General features: G+C 42.1%; 1 protein-coding gene and 1 long non-coding RNA gene across 3 annotated transcripts; one reads left to right on the plus strand and one right to left on the minus strand.

Moving 5' to 3' along the window:
* Positions 1-683: 683 nt before the first annotated feature.
* pcnx2 (pecanex 2) lies at positions 684-26,567 on the minus strand. The gene is made up of 40 exons (XM_086092777.1): positions 26,079-26,567; positions 23,740-23,945; positions 22,734-22,851; positions 22,627-22,663; positions 22,137-22,534; positions 21,154-21,357; positions 20,603-21,076; positions 20,311-20,482; positions 19,684-19,825; positions 19,218-19,354; positions 19,063-19,141; positions 18,366-18,501; positions 17,903-18,045; positions 17,133-17,286; positions 16,985-17,017; positions 16,497-16,668; positions 16,305-16,415; positions 15,241-15,332; positions 15,071-15,180; positions 13,593-13,701; positions 13,366-13,458; positions 13,097-13,247; positions 11,856-11,997; positions 11,594-11,771; positions 10,354-10,462; positions 9,705-9,834; positions 9,511-9,569; positions 9,206-9,421; positions 7,660-7,913; positions 7,364-7,597; positions 6,630-6,733; positions 5,280-5,424; positions 4,963-5,193; positions 4,623-4,780; positions 4,427-4,543; positions 3,106-3,287; positions 2,822-2,988; positions 2,661-2,735; positions 1,515-1,691; positions 684-1,247 (listed from the first exon to the last, which is right to left on the minus strand). Exons 1-40 carry the CDS (start codon positions 26,229-26,231, stop codon positions 1,092-1,094), a joined length of 6,258 nt encoding a protein of 2,085 aa, XP_085948903.1. The 5' UTR covers positions 26,232-26,567; the 3' UTR covers positions 684-1,091.
* LOC147163509 (uncharacterized) lies at positions 6,438-12,211 on the plus strand. Of its 2 annotated transcripts, none has more exons than XR_015096857.1 (5): positions 6,438-7,582; positions 7,666-7,905; positions 9,152-9,871; positions 10,336-10,491; positions 11,576-12,211. It is a non-coding gene; the product is annotated as an uncharacterized LOC147163509 (long non-coding RNA). The 2 variants fall into 2 exon arrangements; XR_015096856.1 differs by having other exon boundaries at positions 10,339-10,491.
* Positions 26,568-26,806: the final 239 nt, after the last annotated feature.

Raw genomic sequence — 26,806 nt, forward strand, 5'->3', positions numbered from 1 at the left:
ATGGTGTCTTTCTTGTGTTTGGACTGGGACAAATTGTGTAATGCAGCGCGAGCAAGATTTGTTTTTTTGTTTTTTTGTTTGATCTTGTTTTTCTATCTATGGATAATTTGTTAGCTACTGTCCAATGGAAATGGAAATTTTGTCAGTTATTTTGTTATAAAAAAACCATAAAATATATATTTTTATAAGAAAATAATGCAAGGACATAGTCTTGTCTTAGTTCAAATTGTAAACAAAAACAAATTTTAAAGGTGAAAAGTCACAAGAAAAAGTGAATAGTCGATCGAAAAATTCTGAGAAATAAATATTAAAATAACAGTTTTGATATAACAAGTGGAAGTTTTTCTTTTCAAGGAAAAAGTCGCTTTTAGAGATGAGTTTTTATTTATCAACTAAAAATTTAAGTTGTGTAAAACATCTTATGTTACATAAAATTGTTTTGTTAGAAAAGTCCAACTGAAGTCGAGTGGGAGAAAAAAAAAGTCATGTTGCAACAAGAACAAGTCACATTTTTATGAGTCGTATATTTAAAAAAAATATACATTTAAAGAAGAACTTAATTTTTGTTTTCCCTTTGAGTGCAGAACAAAGAAATTTTTAAATGCACATTTGGGTTTTCTGAAACAGGTTGAAATGTAATTAGAAAAAAAAACCACAAAAAGAACAAAAAGGTACAAGAGTGATAATATATTACAATATTTTTATTTTAAAGTGAATTTTTCTTCAAAGAAGAATTTGTAATACATACTATCTGTATTGTAACACAGTATAAATGTACCATTTTTCCCACATTGTAATTTTAAAAAGTAGGCATATTACAATTGTATTAATTTTTTTGTCATCAGAAAAAACGTCACAAGTCTCACGATGCCAAATTTGAGACTTTTTAAGAATCTGCAGTCCCCTGCAAAAGACCACAGAAAGACTTGACTTAAAAACACATTTGTCTTTATTTCATCGACAGTATCCAGTTGACGGTACATTCGGAGAACAAGGTGAGAGCACGTGCTGAGTGATGTGCCGTTTCGGTGGCTCTCTTCACGGACATGAACGTCGTACAGTCCTCGCTGTAAATGTGAACGTGTGCGTTCTCACGCAGTCTTTTGATCCGTGGCATCGGGAGCTGTCGTCGGGGTGTCCTCCGAGGGGGTCTTGTCCAATCCCTGGCTGACGCTTTGGTCACGTGGCTGCTCAATAGCGGTGTTGGGAACGGTCTCGTCGATGCTCTCGTACGGCTCGGACATCCACTGATTAAAGGCAAGGAATGGACAATTATTACCACACTACTAAGCTTAGCAACAACAACAACAACAAAAAATATCATTAGCTTATAGGCTATGTAGCATTAACTAGTAATTTGCTCCTTTAAAAAAAAGTTTTTTTAAGTCATTGATAAAAACAAAAAAATAGTTAAAAAAAACAAACCATACTTTTTTTCGTTTTCTTCTTTCTACGCCTTTTAAAGAAACGAGCAATACTTTTGTCCACATCGTGTAGCGTCCTCCTGCGCGTACCTGCGTGGCCCTGCTGCCTGACCGGTGTGAGGGTCCCATGGCGATGTTGACGCTGGACGACGACTGCGTGTCGGTGGTGTTGCCCCCCTCGGCGGCCGACAGCCCCGAGATCACCAGGCCGCTGGAGAAACTGCGCTTGCCGAAGAGCAGACTCAGGGTGGATGACGATGACGACACCTAATGAGAAACATGTTTGCGCATCACATGATGGCGTGACCGCGTGTCAGAGTCCACAGAAACATCAATGATGTCATCGTCACATGACTTAAGGTCGGCTTTCACGCTGATCAGGGAATATGTAAGTCTCCGCATTTTTTATTCTTCTGAAAGATGTAAACGTGCTGCTGTTTTGGTTAGCAAAGGAGTTCAAATGAGATCAGCAGTTAACTATTATGTCCATGTAGAAGTTTAAAATAGGTGGCAATGTTGTCCATATTTACAAAACTATAAATTATAATATTAAATTATATTTATTGAGCCTACTTATTTATCATTTATTTCAAGATTACATTTTGTGACCTTTTTAATTGTTGAATGGCATTTTTATATATTTTTAGATTCACGGCATTTTTCATTCTTACTGAATTCAAATTGTGAGACATAATATGTAATGATTTTTTTTTTTAATAATTATTATTATTATTATTTTTTTTCCTATAAAAGAGCTCAGTATTGTTCATTCGGTAATGTCATCATTATTGCTCTTTTTTTTAATTGTATTTATTTTTTTAATATATATATATATCATTACATAATATGTAATGATAATTTTTGAACTAATTTAATTATCATTTAACTGAACTATCTACAGTAATTTTCATGACCTTTTACATTTTTAAATAGCATTATTTCCTTATATTTTATTTTATAATTATTTATTTATTATTTTATTTATTTATTAATGTACAACAACATACTGTATTAATCTATATGTTTATGTGACTGGGAAAAAACATTGTGAAATATAACATTAACATTGACTTAACCGCTTCAGTAAACTATTTATGTCAGGGCTATTATTGGATAACATCTAATTATTTGTCGATTGGAATTTCTCATGGACTTTAGTATTTCAAGGTGAAAAAAAAAAAAGGCCACTCTGTATTTTAAAAGCACGTGTGCAAAGGTCATGTAGCAAGCTCGTACCTGGCTGGATCGCTGCTGATTCTGCGCCGTCTGGAGCTGCGAGCCGATTCCGCCGGTTCCCGAGAGACGAGGCACCTGAGAAAAAAAAAAAAAAGGTGCTTCGTTAACCGAAAAAAAAGCCAAAGCGAACCGCGAGTCATCGGTGTCGTGCATGCGTTTACCTGCGAGAAGATGGATGCTATGGAAGTGTTGAAGGACAGCTGGCTGTTGGACAGACGCTGGACCAGGCCGTGGTTGGAGGCCGAGTCCACGATGGGACCCGATTGGCTGCTGACTGGCGGCCGCTGCGTCTGAGGCTGCACTGACCTGCTGCGATACTCTCTCCTGGCTGCGTACGACGGCAAATAGAAATGGTAGCATTAGCAAGCTATATCTTTGATTGTTTTTTGGTTATTATTCAACTTTTGTTAAGTTTGTCTCCGCCCCCTCCCAGTTGTTGTTCTACCTGAGCTATGGTGTCGGTGGCTGCGCGTGGTCCGAGGGGCTCTCTGCTGGTAAACGCTCAGACTGTTGGAGGTGACCGACGACGGCCGGTTGTGACTCAGCGATGACGAGCCGCCAGCGCCGCAGTCGCCGTCGTCCATGTTGACGCCACTGTTGCAGCTGTTCAGGTTGTCCTTGCGCACTCTTAACGGGCATATGTGACACGCAGGCAAATGAGTTAAATGTGCTCAGGCTCGTACCGGTAGGTTTTTGCTAAACCCTCAGCCTTTTTTATGATTTAACCACACAACATTTTTAAACTAATATCAGATATCATTAGTATAGACCAGCGCTTCTCAATTATTGATTTAATATTTTTAAAATATCGCCCCTCCCAACTTTCTGCCTCAACTATAAATACTAAATAGTATCAATTGTGTCTAAAAATCTCTGACAATGAGAGCGCCACTGCCACCTACAGTAGTGGATGTGCAATTACACTTTATTCTTGTATGGCCAGGAGAAAAAAAAATCTCTGATGTCACATGTGCCCCCAGTTGGGCCCCCCCCCCCCCCACCATTTGAGAAGCACTGGTCTCGACTTTCATTTGACACTTTTTACCCTTCAAGTACCACTTTTTGCACAACCTCAAAAATCAATATATTTTATGCACCATACCACTCGTAGTAAAATCTTTCTACCGCCAGATGATAAAGCTTCCGCTTCTAAAATTAAAATTTAATTCTTCTCCATGGTCCAGCAGAGATGATCTCCTCTTCTTACCTCTTCTTAAATAAATAAATGACTAAATAAATAAAATAAAATAAATGAATAAAAGTGAAAATAAAAACAGATATTAAATTTTTTTTTGAAAAATTAAATACAAAAAAGAAATAGAAATAGAAATAACAACAAAATATATATATATATATTGCTAAATAAATAAATAAAAGTAAAAATAAATACAAAAATAAAAAACGAGATCAAAAAATAAAAATAAATATATAAATAGAAATAAATATCAATCAATAAATAAAAATGCTCTGCTCTCACATATATTTCATGCTGCAGACGCTCTGTCAGATCAAAATGTGCTTCAAATGAGGGGGCGGTCCTAAGCGTGTCTTGGGTTGGGCTCCACCGTTGCAAACTGCCTTTAAATGGTCGAGTGGGCGTCCATTGCTGGAGGTCTCCACGCAAGCCGGCGAGACTTGTTCGCCCACCCGCTCATTCTCGGCAGTTTGCAACAGCGCAGCCCAACTCAAGACACGCTTAGGACCGCCCCCTCATTTGAATAACTATCATAAACTACGGATGACATGAGAGGAAAGTTCGGTTGAACCTGAGCCATTTGGAACACAGCCATGACCGAATGGCATCCAAGCCGGAAGCCCCTCCCCCAATGGTGCGTAGCGTCCGGTGCGTTCCCGCGTATGACGTCGTCAGCGGCGACACGTACCTGGACCGACACCACAAAGCAACAGACGTCAAACTCCAGGACATCTCTCGGTTGTCTTCGGCTCTCGGGCCGCACGTACATGGGGTAGCCCAGCGGCTGGTCGCACGACGAGTTGACCATGTTCCTCAGCGCCTGCTTGGAGTTCTGGATGCTGCCACGCTCTGGGTTGCGGTTCCGTAAGAAGATCAGTTCTTGCTGCTGGCCCGCCCACAAGCCTCGCACGCACTCCTTGTTGATCTACCGAGAGATTTGAGGAAGCGGTGCGGTGAGAATTTGCGATGTACAGAGCACCGTGGGAGCTAGCTAGCTAGCTAGCACCTGAAAGTAAAAACCCGACCACAGTTTGGATTTAGCCCCTGATGCTAGCTAGCTAGCTAGCATGTATAAACAAACGTCCCGTGGACGGTTTCTGTTGTTACCTTGATGACTTTGAAGCTGAGGTGGCGCTTATAGAGCATGATGATCTTGTACTCGTCCGTGCCGTCGTCCACCATGTGGCGCAGCGTGAGCAGCGTGTCGCGGCTGGACAGCACCGCTTTGCGCCAGGCCGGGTCGCTCTCGTGGCAAATGACCAGACTGCTGCGGTAGTTTGTGATGGCCTCGTACAAGATGGACGCCTCCTCAGTCTCCTCCAGACATGTGAAGTGGTCCTGGGAGTGAATAATTTTAGTCAAGATTTTGAAGATCTTGAAGGACATGCAGCAGGGTATTATGGGTAATGGGAGTATTCCCGTACCTGATGTAGCTTCAGGCTCATTCTGACTGCGGGAGCCACCACCTTCTGCAAGAGGTCAAGATCGGCGAAAACCCACTCGTCCTTGGTGGCGATGCGGAAGTCGCCTTTGAACAACGTGTTGAAACCGTACAGGAAGGATTCCAGGCTTGATGGGGTAGGGAAAAAAAAAGACTAACAAAGGAGAGAACTTCTGAAGTTTCAGGTGCCTCTGATGCCCCCTTGTGGTGGAGCTTTTGAAGACTAAATTGTTTCAGAGGCGGCAAATCCAGGTCCAGAAAGGAAAAACCCTGCCACAGTTTGGCTTTAGGCATTGATGCTAGCTAGCTAGCTAGCCATTGATGCTAGCTAGCAGGTAAACGACTACTGTAGGAGCTAACTAGGGAGCTAGCTAGTTAGCACCTGGGACCAAAGCCAAACTGTGGCAAGATTTTCACTTTCTGGACCTGGGTTTGACACATCTAAATGGTGTAAATGTAAGTCTGAATCCTTGTTTGTCTTTACGTGCCATGTGATTGACTGGTGACCAGTCCAGATTGTCTCCCGCCTATCAACCAAAGCCACCTGGGATAAGCTTTGACCTCTCCTGACACCCTAATGAGGACAAGCACTATAAAAGATGGATGGTTGGATGAACCAAAAAACTGATACTAGACATTTTTCAGTGTCTGTAAAGTCTTGGTCTGTTTACAGGACCTGAATGATCCAACAAACTCAGTCCTGGACACTATCCAATCCCATCGAGATTCGGGTTCTTCAGAGCTGAAGACAAATTTTGGATGAACCCCGCCATTTACTTTTGGGTCACCACACTCTAAAAACAGTTGGTTCAAAAATAATCCAAATTGGGCCGAAAAGGGAACCGAGTCAAAAAGTCGGGTCAAATGTAATAACCCACAAAACAACCCATAACATAAGGTTGCTTTGTGGGTTATTAATTTAATTTGACTCAACCTTTTGGGGTAAATAACTCAAATAGTTGGGTCATTTTTTTTTACCCAATTTAATTGGGTTATTAAATTAACCCCAAAATTGGGTTGCTTTGTGGGATGTTAAGTTCATTTCATCCAACATTTTGGGTTACATAACTAAAAAAGTTGGGTCGGTTTATTTTTGACCCAATTCAATTGGGTTATTAAAACAACCCAAAAGGTTGGGTCACATGAAAAGCCGCAAAACGACACCAAAAATTGGGTCGCTTTGTCGGTTATTAATTTAATTTCACCCAACATTTTGGAACTCAAAAAGTTGGATCGGTCGATTCTTGGGTTACTTTTGACCCACCTGTTTTTAAGAGTGCACGATCTGGACGACTAATCCAAAGGGTCGGAAATAGAAAGAGATTCTACCTACCTGTTGGACATGTTATGCGATGCCGTTCCAAGGGATCGCCTTCCCAGAACCGACAGGGCGTACGAGAGAGTCACCAGAGGCGAGTCTTCATCGCTGTCGACAGGCTGGACAGACAAACAACCAACATGAGAACACAAGTAAAGGACAGACTTTAGACTATAAGGGTTGTTGGCACCTTGGAACCTGGTTCTTACCGGTGGGTGATCAAACTACAGCCTAGTAAAAATGGTTCTCTCTCAAGTTTAGTTTTTTTAATTTTTTTTTTAAGTTTTTTTTATACAGATGTCAAAACGGGGACAACGTGACGTCACAAAAGCGACTTAAGCATAACAATTCTGCACTCTAAAAACAGTTGGGTCAAAGGTAACCCAATTATTGATCAAAAATGGACCAATCCACTTCATAGGTCAATTTGACCCAACTTCCTGGGTTGTTTTATACAAAATGATCCAATTTTGTTTTACACTAAAAGAGCCATTTCTTAACTCAGAGTTGGGTCAAATAGACCCAAGTAGAGGATCGGTCCATTTTTGACCCAACGTTGGGTTTCTTTTTGACACAACTGTTTTTAGTGTGGTCCACAAGAGATGACCATTTTCCGATTTGAAGCGGTGTCAAGCTCCAGAGCAGTTTTCTTGTAGATAACAGGCCAAAACAATATCGTTTGTATCCATGTTTACTCCAACCCGCGAGGGTCTCAGACGAACCAAACGCACGTGCTTTGGCATCCGTACCGTCTCCATCTTGCCAGCGCAGTACTGGAGCCACTCCAGGTACACGTTACAGAAGCTGGCTCGCGTCACCCCTTGCAGGCAGTGCACGTAGTCCTCGTCTATCTTGACGCTGAACACCTGAGGGTCTCGCTCGATGTGGTGCCACTTGGTGTAGGACTGCAGCGACTCGTGGATGGCGGCGTCCTTGAGCCAGGCGGTCAGCTTGGCGGAGTGCACCAGGTAGTAAATAACGCTCTGGAATGAGGAAGCGATAGACGAGCGAGAGATTTCCTGCAGGTGAATCGTCTCGCTCGTACCTTCAGGTAGTAGGTGATGAGCAGCTTGCGCAGGTCGTAGACCTGCAGCATGGTGGCGGCGTTGTTCTCGCTGATGCTGTAGCCCTCCAGCAGGTACTTGGTGGCCGTCACCTCCCAGGCCAGCCAGCGCAGGTTAAAGGCGGCGTTGCATGAGAGCGTGTGGGGCAAGTGGCCCGGCTCGCAGCAGCAGCAGGCGTCGTCCTCCTCCACGCCCTCCGTGATGGCCTCCACCTCCCGCTGCTGGCAGTAAGTTCCTGGTATGCAGGAGTGATAGACCGATTTTCAAGGCCGATACCCATTTTTAGTAGTCAAGGAGTTCCGATAACCGATATTTCAAGCCAATATTCATTTGCAGTAAAAGAGAAAATATTTGCGTAAAAAACAATACAAAAACCTTTGTTTTGATTTTAACTCATTGACTCCCAGCCATTTTCACTGAAGCAACCCCCTTCGCTCCCGGCTGTTTTACTGGATTTTTTTTTGCAAAGCCCACAGAATATTGTGTTCTATTGCTATAAAAACATGGAAACCTACCAAAAGAAAGATTTGTGTCTTCTTTTCATCAGGAAAAAAAGTATATTTATCAGTTTCTATTTTGCAGAAATTAGCATTAGAATATAGCTCATTTTCATAATTATTCACAAACCTGTTGAAAACACTGGGGAAAAGAGCTTGTTGCAACATGACACTGGTTGATCTTTTATACTCTGCTGCCACCTGCTGGCCATTTTTTTAAATTACTACCACTGCTTTAAGCGACCTCTTCAAGTCACAGATTGCATCAAAGCCTTCTGTATGCTTTAGCATAAAAAAACACATAAAAAACGTATAAATGCGTTTTGGGACCATGGCAATATTTAAAATAGAACGTTTTTGGGAGCAAATGAGTTAAGCATATAGTGAGGAAAAAAATGACAGCTTTGTTAAAAAAATATATATTTAAAAAAATTGCAGGGACCTTCCAGGGTCATCAACGTGTTAAACTAGATTAAAAACTAAGCAATAGTACCCTAAACGTTTCTACTGTAAATAAAGTATTCTAAAATTTCAACATAATTTCTTATGTATTTTTTTTGCATTTAAAAAAAGAAAATTGTAGGAAGTTCCCAGTGTCAGCATCATTTTTGTAAAGTGGAAATTTAAATAGATCCATGAATGAAAAGTTCCCTGTATCTCACTGAGCGACAAATGCAATGCCAATGTAGCTCATTTGAGGTTTTCATCAGGGTTCGTAAAAGGTTTCAAAAGGTTTTCGCAGTGAAAAATTGTCTAAATATGTTTGAAATGTGTTAACAAGTAAAAAAAACCGTCTGTGAACATCCAGCACAAAATTTGCTACGTACACAAGCTTTCACCGCTCAGTGAAAAAGGCCGATGCTGATTATTGTCCAAACGCCAAATATCGACAACGATAATCGGTCTATCCCAAGTATGAAGGCAAAGAACTTGGGTACAACAGTGGAAACAACTGCAGCATCTGTTCCCTGTTTAGTGTACCACAGGGCTCTATCCTGGGGCATCCTAATATCGCGACGGAACTCCGTACCTCTGAACTCCAGCCCTCGCAGCTGGAAGGTCACCAGGCCGTTGCCGATCTCGATGAGGTGCACAAGGGCATTGAGGTAGTCCGAGGCCAGGATGAAGCAGTCGCCGGCGCTGTAGTTGCCCCAGCGGCCCAGCATGAGATCGCCGCAGAGCGAGTGCTGAAGCGAACGCGTCAGGTACTCGTAGAAGATGGAGTTGAGGTTGTTGTCGTCGCAACCTGGCGGAAAAGGTCGGGAAAAAAACGACACAACGGGAGTATTTCAGAAGCACTGGATGTGGAGAGCTTTGACCACATTGTAAACTCACCCGTCTCTTTATCAACTTGAGACACCAGCCGGCTGTTGGAGTTGTCGATGCGCTTTGTGCTGCAGGTGACAAGAAGTTTGGGGTTTTACTGCAATCTCGTCTCAGGGGACTCGCATAACAATAACTGTAAAGCTGCTAAAGTAAATGTATTTGTGTTGCGATATGGATTTTTCCCACACTCCCATTCGCCTTACTTGTAGTTTCTCTCCCAGAACTTGATGGGTCGCGGGTACGAGGAGATGAAGATGGCACTGCCCAGGAAGGGGGCCAGCGGGGTGTAGAAGACGGTGGTGATCAGCGTCTGCAGCAGCAGCATGGCCGAGTCTGATCGCACGTCAAGGACAATCCTGCGGATCTCACCGTGAGCCAACACACGCACACACACACACAATTTTGTTTTACTATCTTTGTGGGGCCATCTCATTGACACAATGCATTTTCTAGCCCCTAACCCCAACCAAACCAAGTCTTGACCCTCAAAAAGAGGTTTAAACTTGTGGAGCCCAGCAAAATGGCCCCACAAGGACGGGTGGGCCCCTAGCTCATAATTCCTAGTGGGGACATCTTGTTGACATAATGCATTTCCTAGACCCTTACCCGAACCTTATACATCATAACTGATTGCCTAATCCTAATCCTAACCCCAACCAAAACCCAATTCAAACCTAAACTCTAAAACCAAGTCTTGACCCTCAAAAAGAGGTCTTGAGTTGTGAGGACCGGCCAAAATGTCCCCTCCAAGCACTTGTGATCCCCACAATGATAGTAAGAACCCCAAATTTGGTCCTCACAAGATTACACAGACACACACACACACACGCACAGCAGGTCCTGTAAGGATACGAGGCACGGCGAAGGGTTGGGCGAAGGCGTGAAAGGCGCTGCCCCAGGCGATCTGCCAGGGTGCGATGTAGACCAGGATGAAGTGAAGCTTTAGCAGCAGCTCTCGCATCTGCAACCAAAGCAAAGACGGTTTTATAGGTACGCCTCACAAGTATCAAAAATGATTTTGGTGTGTGTGCACTTTCAAATATGTTGGTTACCGTATTTGGCTACGCACTACGTGTTTTGGACATCGCATAACTATCATTTAATCGGTGCAGAAATCTACAACAATGTTTGATTCATCCTGAATATCATACGTTAATATTAAGTAAAAAAAAGAAAAAAATACCGGTAAGCAACATGATTTAAAAAGTTCAATACCTAATTTTGCATATATTTATTTCTGAAAGATTCATACGCATCATTCAACTTCTTAAATTATCATAAATCACCCCAAAATATAGTCACAACTCACATTCATATTGAAAAAAAATTCTGATTTTATTTTCATTGTCATTCATTGTAAATAGTTGATTACTCAAACCACCCCCCCCCCCCATTAATTTCCACTTGTCTTTAAGTACAACAACTTAAACAAAGGCTGAGATTGCCTTAAAACTGCATTTTAAAATTCACTTTTATTAATTTTATTTTTAATGCACATCTTGTAAAGGTAACTTGTAGTGAATGTTTTAGGTTTGAATTTACTTTCTTGAAAGACAGTAAAATACTCAAACATAACATTTTTAAACAAGAACATTTCTATTACAAAAGTACTTTTCAGTTTTTGTATTATTCTTTATAAATGTTTATTTTTTTGCTACAAATATTTTTCTAGCAATTTCTTTCTTTTAGAATTTTAATTACATTGTTATTTTTTCTTAAATTAAATAATAAAACAAACATAAACCTCCTTACAAAAGTATTCGTTTTTTTATTTTATTTTTATTTTATCTTGTATTCATTATGTCAGATTTTAATTGATTAAAAACTCATTTAGCTATATTGCAATGCCCCAGGATAGAGCCCTGCTGTACACCTGTGCCCATAGGGAAAGGATGGGAATTTAAAAATGTACGTATATTGTCATGTCAATAGATTACACAACTGTCAACTAAAAAGATTAAATAAAAGTGCAAGATTATTTTTGACATTACCCAAAGCATTTGACACTCCAGGCGTTTTCTTAAACGCATCCAATCAAGTGACACATAACGTCAAGTCTCTGGTGTGCTTCCAGGTGCGAGCGCTCGCTCACCTTGTGGAAGAGGATGGACACGAGGAAGAAGTCGAGCAGGAAGCTCTCGGAAGCGCGCGGGCAGTCAAAGTGGAAGAAGAGCAGCGTGAAGAGCAAGGTGACGAACTGGAAGCTGGGGTCGCAGAAGGACGAGCGCAGGAGCTTCATCCCGGCCACCGTAGTCAGCATGACGTCGCAGCTGCGCGGTGGGCGGCAAAAAAACACAAAATGCACATCAATGGGAGCGCCCCCCACAGGCTGGCAAAGGTAAGGCGCATCTTACTGGATGCCCAGCCTCTTGCGGTGGCTCAGGGCGAAGCCGTCGTTGGTGAGCGCGCTCAGGATGATGGCGGGGTACACCACGTACTTCTCCAAGCACAGCAGGCACACGTACAGACGCTCGAACCACATCAGCGCTGCATCGTCTTTTGCATGCCGCAAAAACATGTATGCACATGTTAAAATGATGAAGTAACTACGGCTAATGAGGCTATTGATTGAGAAAAAGTTTTATTTAGATTTAATAGGTGTTATTTATAATTCAGAGATAAAATTAGAAAATATTGTACAATGAGCTAACAAATTTAAATTTGGAAACAATTATTACTACAAAATTTGAATAAAAATATGCATTGATTAAATTTTTTTTTTTAAATAATTCAAAAGTAAATTGAAATGCTACATTTAGGGAGAATGATATGCAATTATATAAATATAATGAGATTAAACAATATTTTAATGACATTTTACTAATTTAATTCAACAAAAACATTCTGCATTGATTTTTTAAAATGATTTAAATGAATAAAAATGTTTTTTTATATTGAAATTCAATTCCGAGAAAAAAAGAAAAAATATTGTACAATGAACTAACAAATTTTAATTCGATTTTTTTTTTTACATTACAATTATATTCTACAAATTTATTGCAAAATTTGAATGAAAACATTCATTCTGCATTTTTTTTTGTTACAATTATTTAAATGAATAAAAAAAAAAATTATATTGAAATTACAATTTGAATTTACTGACATACTAATACTAAATTTATGACAACAGATGCCAATAATCAAGTAATTTTAATATAACTGTCATTCATTTGAAATTGAATAATTGTTAAAAAAAATTCTAATAAACAAGTTTTAAATAAAATGTGTTATTTAATTTGTTATATGAAAGTAAAACGTCATAAAAATATAACAATTTGGGGGGAAAAGTGGAACAATCAAATGATTTAAATTTTTTAATTAATTAACTAATACGAAATTAAAACGACAACAAAACATTATAATTAACCTGCAGCAAAAAAAGTTATATTTTTTTCAGATTCTTATTTATTTTACTCTAAATTTGAAATTACTCAATAAATATTGTTATGAGAATTTGATTTTGAGGTCGCATGTTTTCAGGCTTGTACATCTTTTTTCACCTCAATTGAATTTTTTTTTTTCTTTTTGATAAAATGAGTTAAATATGGTGCTAAATATTTGTCACTATAGAAATCAAGTAGTCGTAGTGTCTCACCTCTGGGCTCAAATTGATGGTACTCTTTGGTCTTGAGCAACGGGTGCGAGATCCACAGCCAGGGGTGATGCTTCCTCAGCTGGGGAATTATGTAGTGCGTCACCAAGCCCACCGTGCCGGCCAGCGCATATAGAACGATGGTCACGAAGGGCTGACACCCACCCCCAAAAAAACATTAACATGAGTCAGCGGAGGGTTAGCTTGAGTTCACTTAATTATACTCATACTCGGTCGGGCTTTAGCCGCCCCAAAATCAGATGAAGTCTCACCTTGAGTGACAGGAAGACGGTGCTGGCGGTGATGGCAAAGGTCAGGATGTAAGCGAGAGAGCACACGATCACGTCCGACAGAAGAATCTCCTTCTGTGGGATATCCACCATTTGAGATTGTTCATCCTTTATAATTCATGATGCGCTTCTGGGAGCGCAGTTTGAGCAGTCCGATCATGGACGATTCTCAGTGCAGGCTTGATAGCAATCGAATTGTTGTCGCTCACCATGGAATTCTGCAGCTTCTTGGGCAGAGGGTCTTCGATGTTGGCGTCTTGGTCCTGGTCTTCCTCGCCCTCCGCCAACGTGGGCATCACTTTCGACTTGATTAGTGACCTGCAGGCAAAAGACAGGAGAAGGGTGTGGAAAGGGGAGTTATCTTCCAGACGACCCCAGCAAGTGAACTCTACGGAATAGAAATAACTGGCATGTTTTATTTATTTGTTTTAACTGATACAACCTCTGAAAGAATTGGAAATCACATTTAAAATTGTTATTTATTTATTTTACATACATTTACATGTATTTATATAAATCAGTGGTTCTGGAACTTTTTAGTCGAAGTGAGGAAAAAAAAACTAGCTCTCTAGCTATAAAAATTCAATTCAAATTTTTTTTTTTTTATGTCTGCCTTGAAGCTTCAGGTAATATGGTTGCATGGATACTCTGTGTATAAATATGTTTTACATTTTAATCTGAATTCCTGAAATAAGAGTAAAAATATTTGGTTTGAAAAATATTCAAAAGGAAGACAGTGTTTTTATTCCTAAAAATTAATATTACTTTCAGTCACTGCGACAACAAACAAAAGCTTGAATATAACAAATGCAGAAAAATATTTCAATAATTCTATTAAAAATGTGTGGCACATAAAAGTTCAATGGAAATAGCACTTCCAATAAAAACATTTTTTTTTAAACAAACCGGTAAACATTAAATGCTAATGTATTGCACTTAAAAGTTTAATGAAACATCACTTCAAAAGTAAAAATAAATAAATTAAAAAAAGTACTTGAAAAGTAAAATCTAGACAATACTGGATTTAAAAAACGAAATAAACAAACTTGCATAATAATTAATTCAGTATTACTTTTGCGTACCATTAGAGGAAGCCCACTTAACACTTGTGAGAATCACAGATGTAAATGATTACTTTTTTTCCCCTTAAATATCATAGATGGCAAATCCAGGTCCAGAAAGTAAAAACCCTAACACAGTTTGGCTTTAGCCCCTGATGCTAGCTGGCTAGCCATTGATGCTAGCTAGCTAGCTCCCTAGCAAGCTCCCATGGTGTTTGTTTACCTGCTAGGGAGCTAGCTAGCTAGCATCAATGGCTAGCCAGCTAGCATCAGGGGCTAAAGCCAAACTGTGGCACGGTTTTTACTTTCAGGTGCTTGCTAGCTAGTTCCCATGGTGCTCGTTTACCTGCTGGGGAGCTAGCTAGCTAGCTAGCATCAGGACCAAACCGAGCCAGGGTTTTTAATTTCTGGACACCTCTGTTAAAAAATAAATGCAATACAATCACATATATACTTGTATGACAGCTAAATTAAGGCCTAATCAAAGGGTGAGTAGTTTCACTTTTGTTTTGTGTCATTTTACAAGAGTTTTCTTCTTTTTATTCATGGGGGCCAGTCAATGTGAGACGGTGTCAAAAGGAAGGTAGCTATACTTGATTTTTCTTGAATGTGGAAACGTTACTCACATCATGACAGAGGGGTCGCTGCTCTGTCGACTGAGGTGGTAGGAGAATACCACCAGAAGGCCGCAAAAACCGGAGAACAAGGCCGGCGTGTGCTGCTCGTCCCACGGCTCCTGCGACGCACACACATTTTAAAGCGCCTCCAGGTGGTTTGGCATGTTGAACGCGTTTACCTTGAGAGCTCCGAAGCAGAAGCCGTAGAGCAGGGACAGCGCGGCCAGGCTGCGGAGGATGCTGTACACCGCCGAAATCAGACTCGTAGCCGCTGGAATGGCAGCAAAGAAACTTTAGCCTGCCTCCCAAACAGAGGTGGCAAATCCAGATCCAGAAAGAAAAAAACCCTGCGACAGTTTGGCTTTCGCTCCTTGTGCTAGCTAGCAGGTAAATGAGCACTCTGGGAGCTAGCTAGGGAGCTCGCTAGGCAGCTTTGAGTTTTTGTGTTGACCAAATTTAGACAAAGGAAGTTTGGCCCCAACAGTAACAAAATGGTTCTTTGGGAGCGGAGGTGGCAAATCCATGTCCGGGAAGTAAAAATCCTGCCACAATTTGGCGTTAGCCCCTTGTGCTAGCTAGCAGGTAAATTAGCACTCTGGGAGCTAGCTAGGGAGCTCGCTAGGCAGCTTTGAGTTTTTGTGTTGACCAAATTTAGACAAAGGAAGTTTGGCCCCAACAGTAACAAAATGGTTCTTTGGGAGCGGAGGTGGCAAATCCATGTCCAGGAAGTAAAAATCCTGCCACAATTTGGCTTTAGCCCCTTGTGCTAGCTAGCAGGTAAATTAGCACTCTGGGAGCTAGCTAGGGAGCTCGCTAGGCAGCTTTGAGTTTTTGTGTTGACCAAATTTAGACAAAGGAAGTTTGGCCCCAACAGTAATGAAATGGTTCTTTGGGAGCGGAGGTGGCAAATCCATGTCCAGAAAGTAAAAATCCTGCCACAATTTGGCTTTAGCCCCTTGTGCTAGCTAGATAGCTTCCTAGCAGGTAAACAAGCACCCGGGGAGCTAGCTAGGGAGCTAAAGCACCTGGGGCTAAAGCCAAACTGTGGCAGGGTTTTTACTTTCTGGACATGGATTTTCCACCTCTGCTCCCAAAGAACCATTTCATTACTGTTGGGGCCAAACTTCCTTTGTCCAAAGTTGGTCAACAAAAAATACCGTCACAACATATAAAAGCAAACGATAACATAGACATAATTTCCTCACTTTTTTTGTGCTGGTGTACCGAATATGTCGTAGCTGACCTGTTCCGCCGAAAAAGTGAACGTCAATCTGCTCCAGCAGGTAGATGATGAAGGTGTTAACTTGCGGGAAAAGGCCCACCAGGAACGTGATGGGGAAGCAGTGAGTGAACCCTGTTACGGAAACGGATCAGCGACTTGATGAAAAGACATGACGCTCGAGGCGGAAAGCGTGCGTCCCCAGTCTGTCCGTACCCACGAGGAGGTTCTGCGCGAAGCGCAACGCGTCGCGGCACACGATGGTGACGCCGTATAAGGTGGACACGGGGAGGTCTTTCCTGCGCAGGAGCTGCTCCAGCGTCCAGATGAGCGCGCAGAAGATGCAGAAGTAGGCCGCGCGGCTGTAGGCCACCAGCTGGTTGTGACCCTGCACATACGTAGATGCGACATAAATCAGTCGATAGATGGTAAGCATTGTGAACTTTATCATTTCAGTGCTAAAATTGTAATTGTGACAATAGGTATGATGTTTAAATTGATATTGTATATTTACTGTCGAACCTGTCTATCAAGTTAGCATATCATGCACATCTTTACAATTCCAGTGCCATCAACGCATCGTCCCCGCGTCCTAGAGCATCCCAATTTTTAAGTTTTTTTTTTTTTTTAAATCAGTCCATCCAAAGAAAGAAAAGTGTTACACATGTTCAACTATTATTTTAAGCCATGGATAAGTAACTCACATGTGTTGGTGAAGCTGCATCTGGTTGAACGCTCTGCAGAGCAAAATCACAGAATGAGCTAAATACGATAGTATAAATGGGCAATCTAAAATGGACAGCTTGATTTGTATAATAATTAATCTTCAATTAATTCAGCTTTTTTTCCTACTTTGAGTAAAGAGTACTGGCAGCTGGCGATGACCAGACAGAACTGGAAAACCCAGAAGTCTTTGAAGCAGCCGTCGTTGAGCAGCACAAAGCCGAGGAAGGAAACCAGGAAGGCCATGAAAACCGCGACCAGGTTCTCCAGAACAGCTTGGTTCCTGCACAAACACAAAACTTCACATTACAGTAATCATACACTATATCATGGGATTTTTCCCGCTAAACATATATTTGGGGTGTTGAAATATGTTTACAATGTGATTAGTGTGTGTGTGTGGGGGGGAAAGGGGGGGGGGTCAGAGGTGGCAAATCCAGGTCCAGAAAGTAAAAACCCTGCCACAGTTTGGTTTTAGACCCTGATACTATCTATATCTATCTATCGAGCTCCGTAGCAGGTAAACGAGCACCATGGGAGCTAACTAGGGAGCTAGCTAGCTAGTACCTGAAAGTAAAAACCCGGCCACGGTTAAGCTTTAGCCCCTGATGCTAACTAGCTGGCTCCCTAGCAGGTAAACCCGAGCCCCATGGGAGCTAGCTAGGGAGCTAGCTAGATAGCACCTGGCGCTAAAGCCAAACTGTGGCAGGGTTTTTACTTTCTGGACCTGGATTTGGCACCTCTGGTGTGGGAGGCGTATTTTCAGGATTCAACTAGACAAAAATAAATTTTTATATGGTCTCTCCACATAACAGATTTGTAACTTTTGCACAGAATGTGGGATTTACTGTACAGTGACACCAATTGGACATCGGGCTTTTCCCGCGAGCAGCACTTACCTGTCCAGTAGGGCGAGCAAGGTGAGCCTGTCGTACAAAATGTCCACCCACTTGCCAGGAAACAGCTTGAGCTTGTAGTAAATCTTCCTGGCGGGCTTCTCCTGAGTGGAGGTCACCGAGGAGTCGTCTAAAGAGTCCTCCTCCTGTGACATACAGTCAAAAATTTCAGGGACAAAATCAGTTTCATGCGTATATCAGTGATAGTGCTATGTGAACAATCACTGAATGTATTTCAACTTTTTTTTTTTTTTTTTTATCCAGTACAGTAGATTTGCTAAGTGCAGTTCAGATGTACTATATACCTTTTATGTAGAATACACCTGCATTTTATCTTTAAGAAATGTTTTTTTAGGAATATTTTTGCTGGAAAAATGTTTACTACTTATTTAATTGTTAAATCCCGCAAACGGACTACAAATATTTGTACTTTAACTCCTATAAAAAAAATAATGGTTATGCCCACCTGGAAGATCTCAGGGTGCGTTCTTCGGGGACGTAGCCGGTGCGAAGGAATAATGCGCCGTTGAAAAGGACATTCGGCGTGACCGCCCGCCATGCTGTCCTGGCACTCCGAGTTGGAAGAAGTGGACAGCAGGTCACTGAACACACATGCACACACACACGGCTAACATTAATATGATGCATAATGGCAATATCACAGTATAAGGAGATGCTGGGGAATGAATTGAGATGCGCCCTCAACCTCTCACCTGTCATATTCCAAAAGTTTCCTGGAAATTTATTGGGTATTTTCTGGCACTTTTGTCACGTCAAACGATTGCGTGGCTATTTGTTGCTAGGCAGAATTCCGCGGGCTATGTCATTGACTGTCCCACAGACCAATTAAAGAAAAATACTCCAACTAATCTATGAAGTGGCTTGTACTTGGAGGCTAGGCTGGGCCAAGATCCTCCACTTTCAAGTGACTGTTGGACAACACGATGATTTATTTGCATGAGACAGAACTGCCCCCTTAAAACAGATGCTGTATTTTTTTAGAGAGAAAAACAACACACGCATCATGGATGTTATTAAAGGCCACTTTTTATCTTTTTTTTTTCTTTTAATCTTCGATATTCTTTTAATTGGCTTTGTAAGATAATTTTGTCCGGAAATAGGCAGAATGCCCGTTTCCAAGCTGTTTTCGTGGTCAGTCTTACCACATGTTGCCCGTGATCAGCTCGGCCCCCAAAGGCAGGTTGAGCGCTCGCTCGGCATACAGCTTCCGTGGCCTCTCTCCTGGGATAACAAACATACAACTTTGAATTGGTAAATGAGCATTTTGGATACCAATATGAGATGGTTAGCGTCTTACGGTGCACAGTGTGGAAAGTGTACGCTTCCTCCTTGTTCGTAGCCTCCGGCCGACAGATGACCTGCAGCATGGAGCTTTCCGACTGGGACGTTTGGGAAGGCAGCGAGTCGTAATCGGGATCTTTTTCTGTCTGCGGGCTGGAGGTGAAACACAGGCATTGTGGTAGTGATGCTCAAAAGTGACTGATTAATTGGCCTTTATTAGCTCTTTAAAAATAGGCGAAAATTGGCCAATTTATTTTAATTTTATTTTTTTATTTTTTTACACATTCAAAAAAAAAGGCCAATTTTATGTATGTATTTATTTATTTTACACATTAAAAAAAAAAGAAATTGGGCAATTTCATTAATTTTTTTACACATTAAAAAAAATACTGATTTTCCGCTCTGTTGTAAAATTAAACAAATATTAAAGGACAAAAATGTTGTCCAAAATTCTGCCTGTAATTCATAACTTAATTGTCTACCTGTCTGGTGAGACGATGGGAATGTGCATCGGCAGAACAGACTTGTCGGGAGCCAGACTGGTGGGCGGTTTGGGTCGTTCCGCTTTGATGTTCGTTTTGGTCTCTTTGGGGTCATCTGCTCTGGAAGATGCGCTTGCGTTCTCTGCAATGTAGTTCATGCCATTATGATATTTGATATTCAGTATTAAGGGTGAGAAAACTAAATGTGAACAGGGATGCCAGTAACTAAGTAATGTGTTACTTTTCCAAGTTAAGTAATCAGAATACAGTTACTCATTAAAGTCACAAAACATTACTGTGTACATTTTGAAAACCCTGTAGGTCATAATTGTATATTAGTCCAAATTAAGCCACAACATTCTACGTATGCATGGCAAATGAGCAATATGTAAGCAGAGGTGGCAAATCCACGTCCAGAAAGTAAAAACCCTGCCACAGTTTGGCTTTAGCCTTTGATGCTAGCTAGCTACCTAGCTCCCGAGCAGGTAAACGAGCACCATGGGAGCTAGCTAGGAAGCTAGCTAGCTAGCACCTGGGGCTAAAGCCAAACTGTGGTAGGATTTTTACTTTCTGGACTTGGATTTGCCATCTCTGTATGTAAGAGACAGAAAAGATACGGTAACGAGCCTGCGTGACGCTTTTCCATCTCCACGGAGTTTTTCACTTCTGGTCCTTCTTCCTTGGCGCTCCCTCGGGCACTGAGCGACTCCAACAGGGAGGCGAACTCCAAGAAGTTAGACTCGTTGGGGATCTGGCCCTCTTTTGCCTCCAGGTCTGACTTGGAGGTGGTCATGGCGGTCTGGCATCGAGATGAAAGATGTTGATTCAGTGCAAAATATAGTGGTGACTTTGGATACGGGTGACTTGACTTGCGAGAAACTAAACAAGTGCATGTACAAAAAAACTTATGACAACATACTGTGTTTTGAGAGCGATCCGAGAGCAACACGGCGTCTTTCCCACTGTCCATGCTCATCCCGCGTAAGTGCGTCCTTCCCCCGGGACCGTAGCGGCCCAAAGCAGGCGGCAGACGCAGAAACCCTTGAGGGTCCGCGCTGGAAACTGGAGGGTCCGTGTCATCTGCATTGAAGTGGGAGTGGACGTCCACACCGGACGAAGTGTTGCCGTTGGTCTGCGGCGAGCTGGCCTGTTCCTGTTCCTGTTCCGCACCAGGATGGGGACGCTCCAAGGTGGCCGACTCTGAGCTGATGGTGTCCCTGCATAAGTAGAACTCCTCGCTTTGGCTGGCCGTCTGTCTCAGGGTTAGATCGGCCTTTGTTGAGTTTGCGTCTTGATTTTCTTGCGCTTCTTCCATTTGTTGCTTGTCGTCCTCGGGCAAGTCGAAAGTGATGACTGGGATCTTGATGTGGCATTCGCCAGCATCCTTTTGGGCCTGAGAAGCATCCACAATCACTCCCGTTTCAGGGCTGCCATGAAAATGACATTTCAGCCTGCCGCCATTTATCTCACCTGCGCGTTCTCCAGTAGGCTCTGCTTGACGCTCTCCTCTAGCTGGGCGGCGGTGTGAGGGTCGCAGTTTATGGTGATGACGATCTTGACTGCGTTACCGTCGGCGTCCAGCTGATGAGGAGGAGACGAAGGGGCGGGGCCGGAACTGTCCGTGAGGACCACTTCGATTTCATCGGAGCAGTACGTCTCCTCGCCTTGCTCGTCCTGACGCAAGATACAAAAATACTTGTTAGTAACGCCGCTGACCTAAAAATAGACGAATATGGGTTTAGTCAATCAGTCAGTTGGATAGTTAGTGAGTTAGCTAACTACTTAGTTAATTAGTAAGCTAGTCAGTCCATTAGTTAGTTAGCTAGTCAGTTAGCTAGTCAGACACCATCATTACTCCTCTAGTCACCTAGTTAGTTAGTTAGTTTGATAGCTACTTAGCTAGTTAGTTAGTTAGCCAGATGTTTAGTTAGTTAATTAGCCAGATAGTTAGTTACCTAGCTTGGTAGTCAGTCAACCAGACACTAAGTTAGTTGGTTATTTGGTTAGTCAGTTAGCCAGATGTTTAGTTAGTTAATTAGCCAAAGTTGGTAGTTAGTTGGTTAGTTAGTTGGTTAGTTAGTTAGTTCATCTGTCAGTCAGGGAATCAGCCAGTCTGGTCGTTCATCTTTTTTTTTGTCGGTTAGCTTTAGGTTTACTCAGTTATCTAGTCAGTCAGTTAGTTAACAAGCTAGTTAGTCAGTCATTAATTTAGTTTGTTCTATAGCTAGTCATATCAGTTAGTTGGTTTGTCAATCAGTCAGTCATTTCTATGAAACTTAAATCAACAACCCATTAAATCGTGTCCCCTAAACCCCCTGACTGACACTTAGCAGAACCTCATCTGATCATTTTGCTATACTACCAGCACCATCTCTCCACCTTGTGGGAGGTACTGTATGTACTCAACCAATACATACTGTGTGATGTCCTTTTAATGCACGACATCACTGCACCTGTGTAGTTGGATCTGGCATGTCGATGAGTTCGTGAGGGCACTCCTGGTGGGTCTCCAGCGAGTTATTGTTGGCATCTGACGGCTCCTTGTGGCCCTCGCTCTCCTTCTCAACACCGTCATCTTCATTTCCTTTGCAGGGAGGAAGACCTTCAGATGTTTCTCCGCATGCTTTCTCGTTCTCCTCGCAGGCTTTCGCCTCCTGTCTTCCCTCATCTGGTGCCTCCTTGTTGTCGTTGATTACTTGCACAGACTGAGTCTCCTGTTTTTCACTTTGGAATGAGGCCCTCTGCTGAGCCTGCAGCAGAGGGGCATCCTTGTCTGGAGGTTCTCCCGGGGTCGGCTCCGGGTCTACCTCCCCAAGCTTCTCCTTTGTGGTGCATTCGGCATTGCAAGCCACTGCAATTGTGGAAATCAGAGAGAAGCACATATAAGGTCAGAGGAGAGAGTCCGTAAGAATATTTATGGTGAATTCTCAAAATGATCATTACCTTCTACCATTTTCCCCTCATCTGATTTGGAGCCCTCCTACATGGAGGAAAAATACTGTTAAAATTCACCAGTGGCAGCTTCATGTCGGTGGGCGACCACCACTCACCACCCCGATCAGTCCCACGTCAGTTTCCGTCTGCTTGACAGTCACCTGGATCACCTGACTGGGACGCTTGCGAGCCAGCATCGTCATGGCAACGCTGTCTGGGACGGTGCTGCTCTTCCTATTTGACAAAGGTGAGGCTCTGTCTTAGGTGCCCATTTGTTTGTTTGTTTTGTACAGTCTTCTGTTTATTTTGTGTGTAATTCCACTGTCGCCCTTTAGGTGGTGGCACACTTTTTTGGTTTGACACTAAATTCAAAATATATGTGAAAACAGGAAGTAAGCTCAGCCTTGTTTTTGCTGAAGATTATTGAATGTAATTTAAATCCTCTGTAATCCTGCTTTTTACGCCTACAGAAAGCGGTTCATGTTATAATGTACATCTTTTGACATGATTATTGATGTATATCGTGAAAAGTTATTTATTGTAAACACAGAGGGGTCAGTACACTGTATAAAAAAATTCATTATAAAAACATACCTAGAGTGTATTTCTGTATCGAGGATTTCACTTATCGCTGTGAGTGGTTCTGGAACGTAAACCTTGCAATAGTGGCCATTACCGTGCACCTGGGAATTTGTTTAAATTGGGAAGAAAATACGTATGCCTGTTTTATATGCTGATTTTTTTTTTTGTGCCGAGAATCTTTGAAAGGAAGAGAAAATAATTTGAGTTGCATTCTTATTCACTAGATCACAAATACACAATTTCATCTAAAAGAAAAGCAGTAGGAGGAAAAAATAGAAACAAGTGACTAAAATAGTTCCCAAAAAGGAGCTATCAGGCATAATATGTGCATAATGCAGAAATAAATTGAGTGCTGAGAAGTAAACTGTGAGCTGTTCTTAATATTTTGGCTGCCGCAAACCAAAATGGTCAACTTTCTGTCCAGTTTCGTACATGGCTCCTCCATGAGGGATTTTGTGTCAATCTGTACAACAGGTGTTGGTGCCATTTTTTTTTCTTTCTTTTCAACTTTCCAAAGGGCAAGTCTTGTTTGACAGTCACCTGATGTTGGTGGGCAGGCAAGCGTCGGAGGCGGCGTTACTCTTCTTGTCGCCGGCCCTGCTGAGGTCCGAGAGGCTGCTGCGGACCACCGCCTCGCCCTCGTCGAACAGCACGTGCAGACGGTAGTTGGCCGTCTTGACCAGCACGAAGAAGACGGTGACGGAGGCGCAGTAGATGCTGAGGGCCATGGTGGTCGGAGGGAGGGCCTGCATGCAATTGTTGCGTCATCAAATCAAAGGTATGGCCAAGTTTTGCCGCAGTTACTTTGAGGAAGTAACTTTGTGACTTTACTGATTACTTGATATTAAAATGTAGTTACTTCACTGATTACTTGGTTTTGAAAGTAACTAAGTTAGGCTACAAGTTACCATATTTGTTATTTAGATTGAGCAGCTACAAACACTGCCTCGACATAAAATTGTCATCCGGTTTTGCCAATACTTTGATTATTGTTCAACAATTGCCACGCCCTCAGAATATAAAAAAAATATCTTATTGCTATTATCTTTCTATTATAATCTAGAATCCACTTGTCAACATGTGCTAAGACTCCACATATTAGTCGTCCAAGAAACCGTATGCGTGCCTCAGTCAGTGCTTCTGTTTTGGCTAGTAACAGACTTCAAAGGAGCTCAAGTGTCAACATGTGAACTGGTGCTAACAGGTTCATTTTTCGGACTGGAAATAGCAGGCGTCTTCTTGAGGGAGGCGTTTAATTATCTCAAGTGGACGCACAACATTGTGGAGCAATGACAGATGGAGTCTTTAATGGCGAATAGCGTTTCGTCTCCACGTAACTGCGGAAGGAACTGTGGTAAGGCTCCACACTGTAATTAACACGAGTCCTGCTGTTTTGGTTACCAACAGCAGTTCATATAATAATGTTTAAAAACCCTTCTAATGTTTTTTTTTTTTGTACGGCATAGTAAAATCAGCCAAACTTTGGCTCACTATTGTCATTTCGGAATATTTTTTTTTACTTGTGACCACTCAAAATGTTCAGTGGCATCAGATCTATCCATACATATGTAGTTTTTATTTATTTGTTTTGTGTTTGATGCCCTCTATGGACAATAAAAGCAATATTGTCCTAAGAGCACAACTAACTATCATCTGTATATATTTATATAAAAAACACATTCAAATTGGAATATTCACGCACGTGCACACATACACTCATCACACACTCATACACGTGTGCACGTCACTGTTACTGCGTCCAAACTCGCTCACAGGCCTGAGCTCTCGATCACAACCGTGCTTTCTTGTTTTGGTATAAGAATGGGGACATAGGAAGCACATAAGTCAGCTCAACCAAAAATGATAATTAGCTCTCTAGCTCCATCTGGTGTATTATGGCTTTTATGACTCTAAAGTAAAAAATATATATATTATGTTTGGTTGATGCCCCAGTGAAGGGATAAATTGGGTAATCGCGGAAAATGCACTATAACACATCAGGTGTACAGTGCATCAAAAAAACATGATTTTTTTTAAAAAATTTATAATGGGAGTCAATGGGCCAAAATTTGGACATTTTTACTCATGTGTACTATAAAAATTTGTTTCCCACATATAATAATGACAATAATAATTTTTAAATTTTGGACGGTGCCATTTTGAACTTCAACATGTATTGGACAATTGGGTGCAACTTCAGCTCACGCAGTGATTTTTTTCATATGCTTTATATTTATATTAAAAATAAAAAGCCTAAAATTGGACACTTTCCTTACTAAGAATTATGTTAGCTACCTTTAAAATCTTTTTTTTTTTTCTGTCAAGAAAAATTAGACATTTTATTTGTCAAAAATGGACACACAACATTTTGGGGGGCACATACTGGCGCGCTAATTGTTGGTGCTCCTGTTTTGGTTAGCAACAGCTTTTGAAGGTGTTAGCCGTCCATGTGTGAATGATAACATCTATAAACTGTGGACATTGCAATTACTAACCATTTTTAGTAACTATAGAAAGCAGGTCTACTCTCTTTCTTTGAGGAAGGCCATTCTTTATTTGAAGAAATACAGTAGGGTATTTTAGTTTTCTACTTTTCTATAATAAAAAAAAGGCCGTCTGCAGCCGGCATCACCACAGAGTGTGAAACCCTGCTAAGTATTTACATGGCTCACACACAATGAGCATGCGTGCACGGTGATGGCAGCAGTTTATTTGTGCTGGCACATGCGGGAGCAGCCATGCGTCGAGTCACTGCATGCATCGAGCGGGCAACACTGCGACAATGCCGCCTTCCTTTTACCACCAAGCACACAATAGAAGATATCACAAAGGTTCTACTGAAGCAAAAACAAACAAAAAAAAAAAAGGCCCCAACTCACCAGATGAAGAGACAACGGCAGCATGAGCAGGAAGATCCACAGATAGAGGTGGCAGGAGTTGTTGAATTTCTTCTGCTCCGGGTCGTGGTACCAGCCCCCGGTCAGGGACGCCCAAACGCCCTGACGCAGGGTCTGAGCAACGTGGGAGCCCATCTCCGCCGCCCTCCCTTCCTCCTCCTCCTCGTCCTCTTCCTCCACCTCCTCTTCCTCCCCGCTCAGGTCGGTCGGACGAATGGTGCTGATGATGCTGCTCGGCTACAATAAAGAGACTCTCTCCCTCAGCGGCTCCTACGCGCCTCCATGTCGTCTGAGCGGCGCGGCTCCTCCCTCACGGCTCGTCGCTCCGGCTCGTGGCGGTTCTGGCGTCTCCCATCCCGGCGTCGACGGGTGAATCATCCTCAGCGTCGCTGTCCTCATCCTGCTCGACTCGCCTTGCTCACTCTCTCCCTCTCTGGCTCGACAGATGCGCAGATTTGACCACCTCCTCCCCCCTCGTTCCCTGCCTCACTTCCCCATCCCATTCGTCCCTCCTCCCCCCCGCCTCTCCTATTATGTGATTCCCACCTTCCCTGTTTATCCGCACAGAATAGCTCGCATGTATAGGCAATCACATCTCATGCACTTATACAATCTATTACGTCATAATATAGCACGATTAACTTGCCTGTCTTTGTCTTACTAAGCAGGGTTTCACAAACTGTGGGGCGGGGACACACATTTTTTCCTTT

The sequence above is a fragment of the Leptonotus elevatus genome, chromosome 13 (assembly GCF_054856555.1).
Source record: "Leptonotus elevatus isolate MCC_2025b chromosome 13, RoL_Lele_1.0, whole genome shotgun sequence".
In the NCBI taxonomy this organism is placed as follows: domain Eukaryota; kingdom Metazoa; phylum Chordata; class Actinopteri; order Syngnathiformes; family Syngnathidae; genus Leptonotus; species Leptonotus elevatus.

Excerpts from the sequence above, each read along its gene's own strand:
- pcnx2 (XM_086092777.1), bottom strand. The coding sequence starts at position 26,231 with ATGGGCTCCCACGTTGCTCAGACCCTGCGTCAGGGCGTTTGGGCGTCC. Across the intron at positions 22,852-23,739 it reads TGCCTGCCCACCAACATCAG|GAAGAGCAGCACCGTCCCAG; the intron begins GTGACTGTCAAA and ends TTTGTCAAATAG. Across the intron at positions 19,355-19,683 it reads CCCATCGTCTCACCAGACAG|CCCGCAGACAGAAAAAGATC; the intron begins GTAGACAATTAA and ends TTTCACCTCCAG.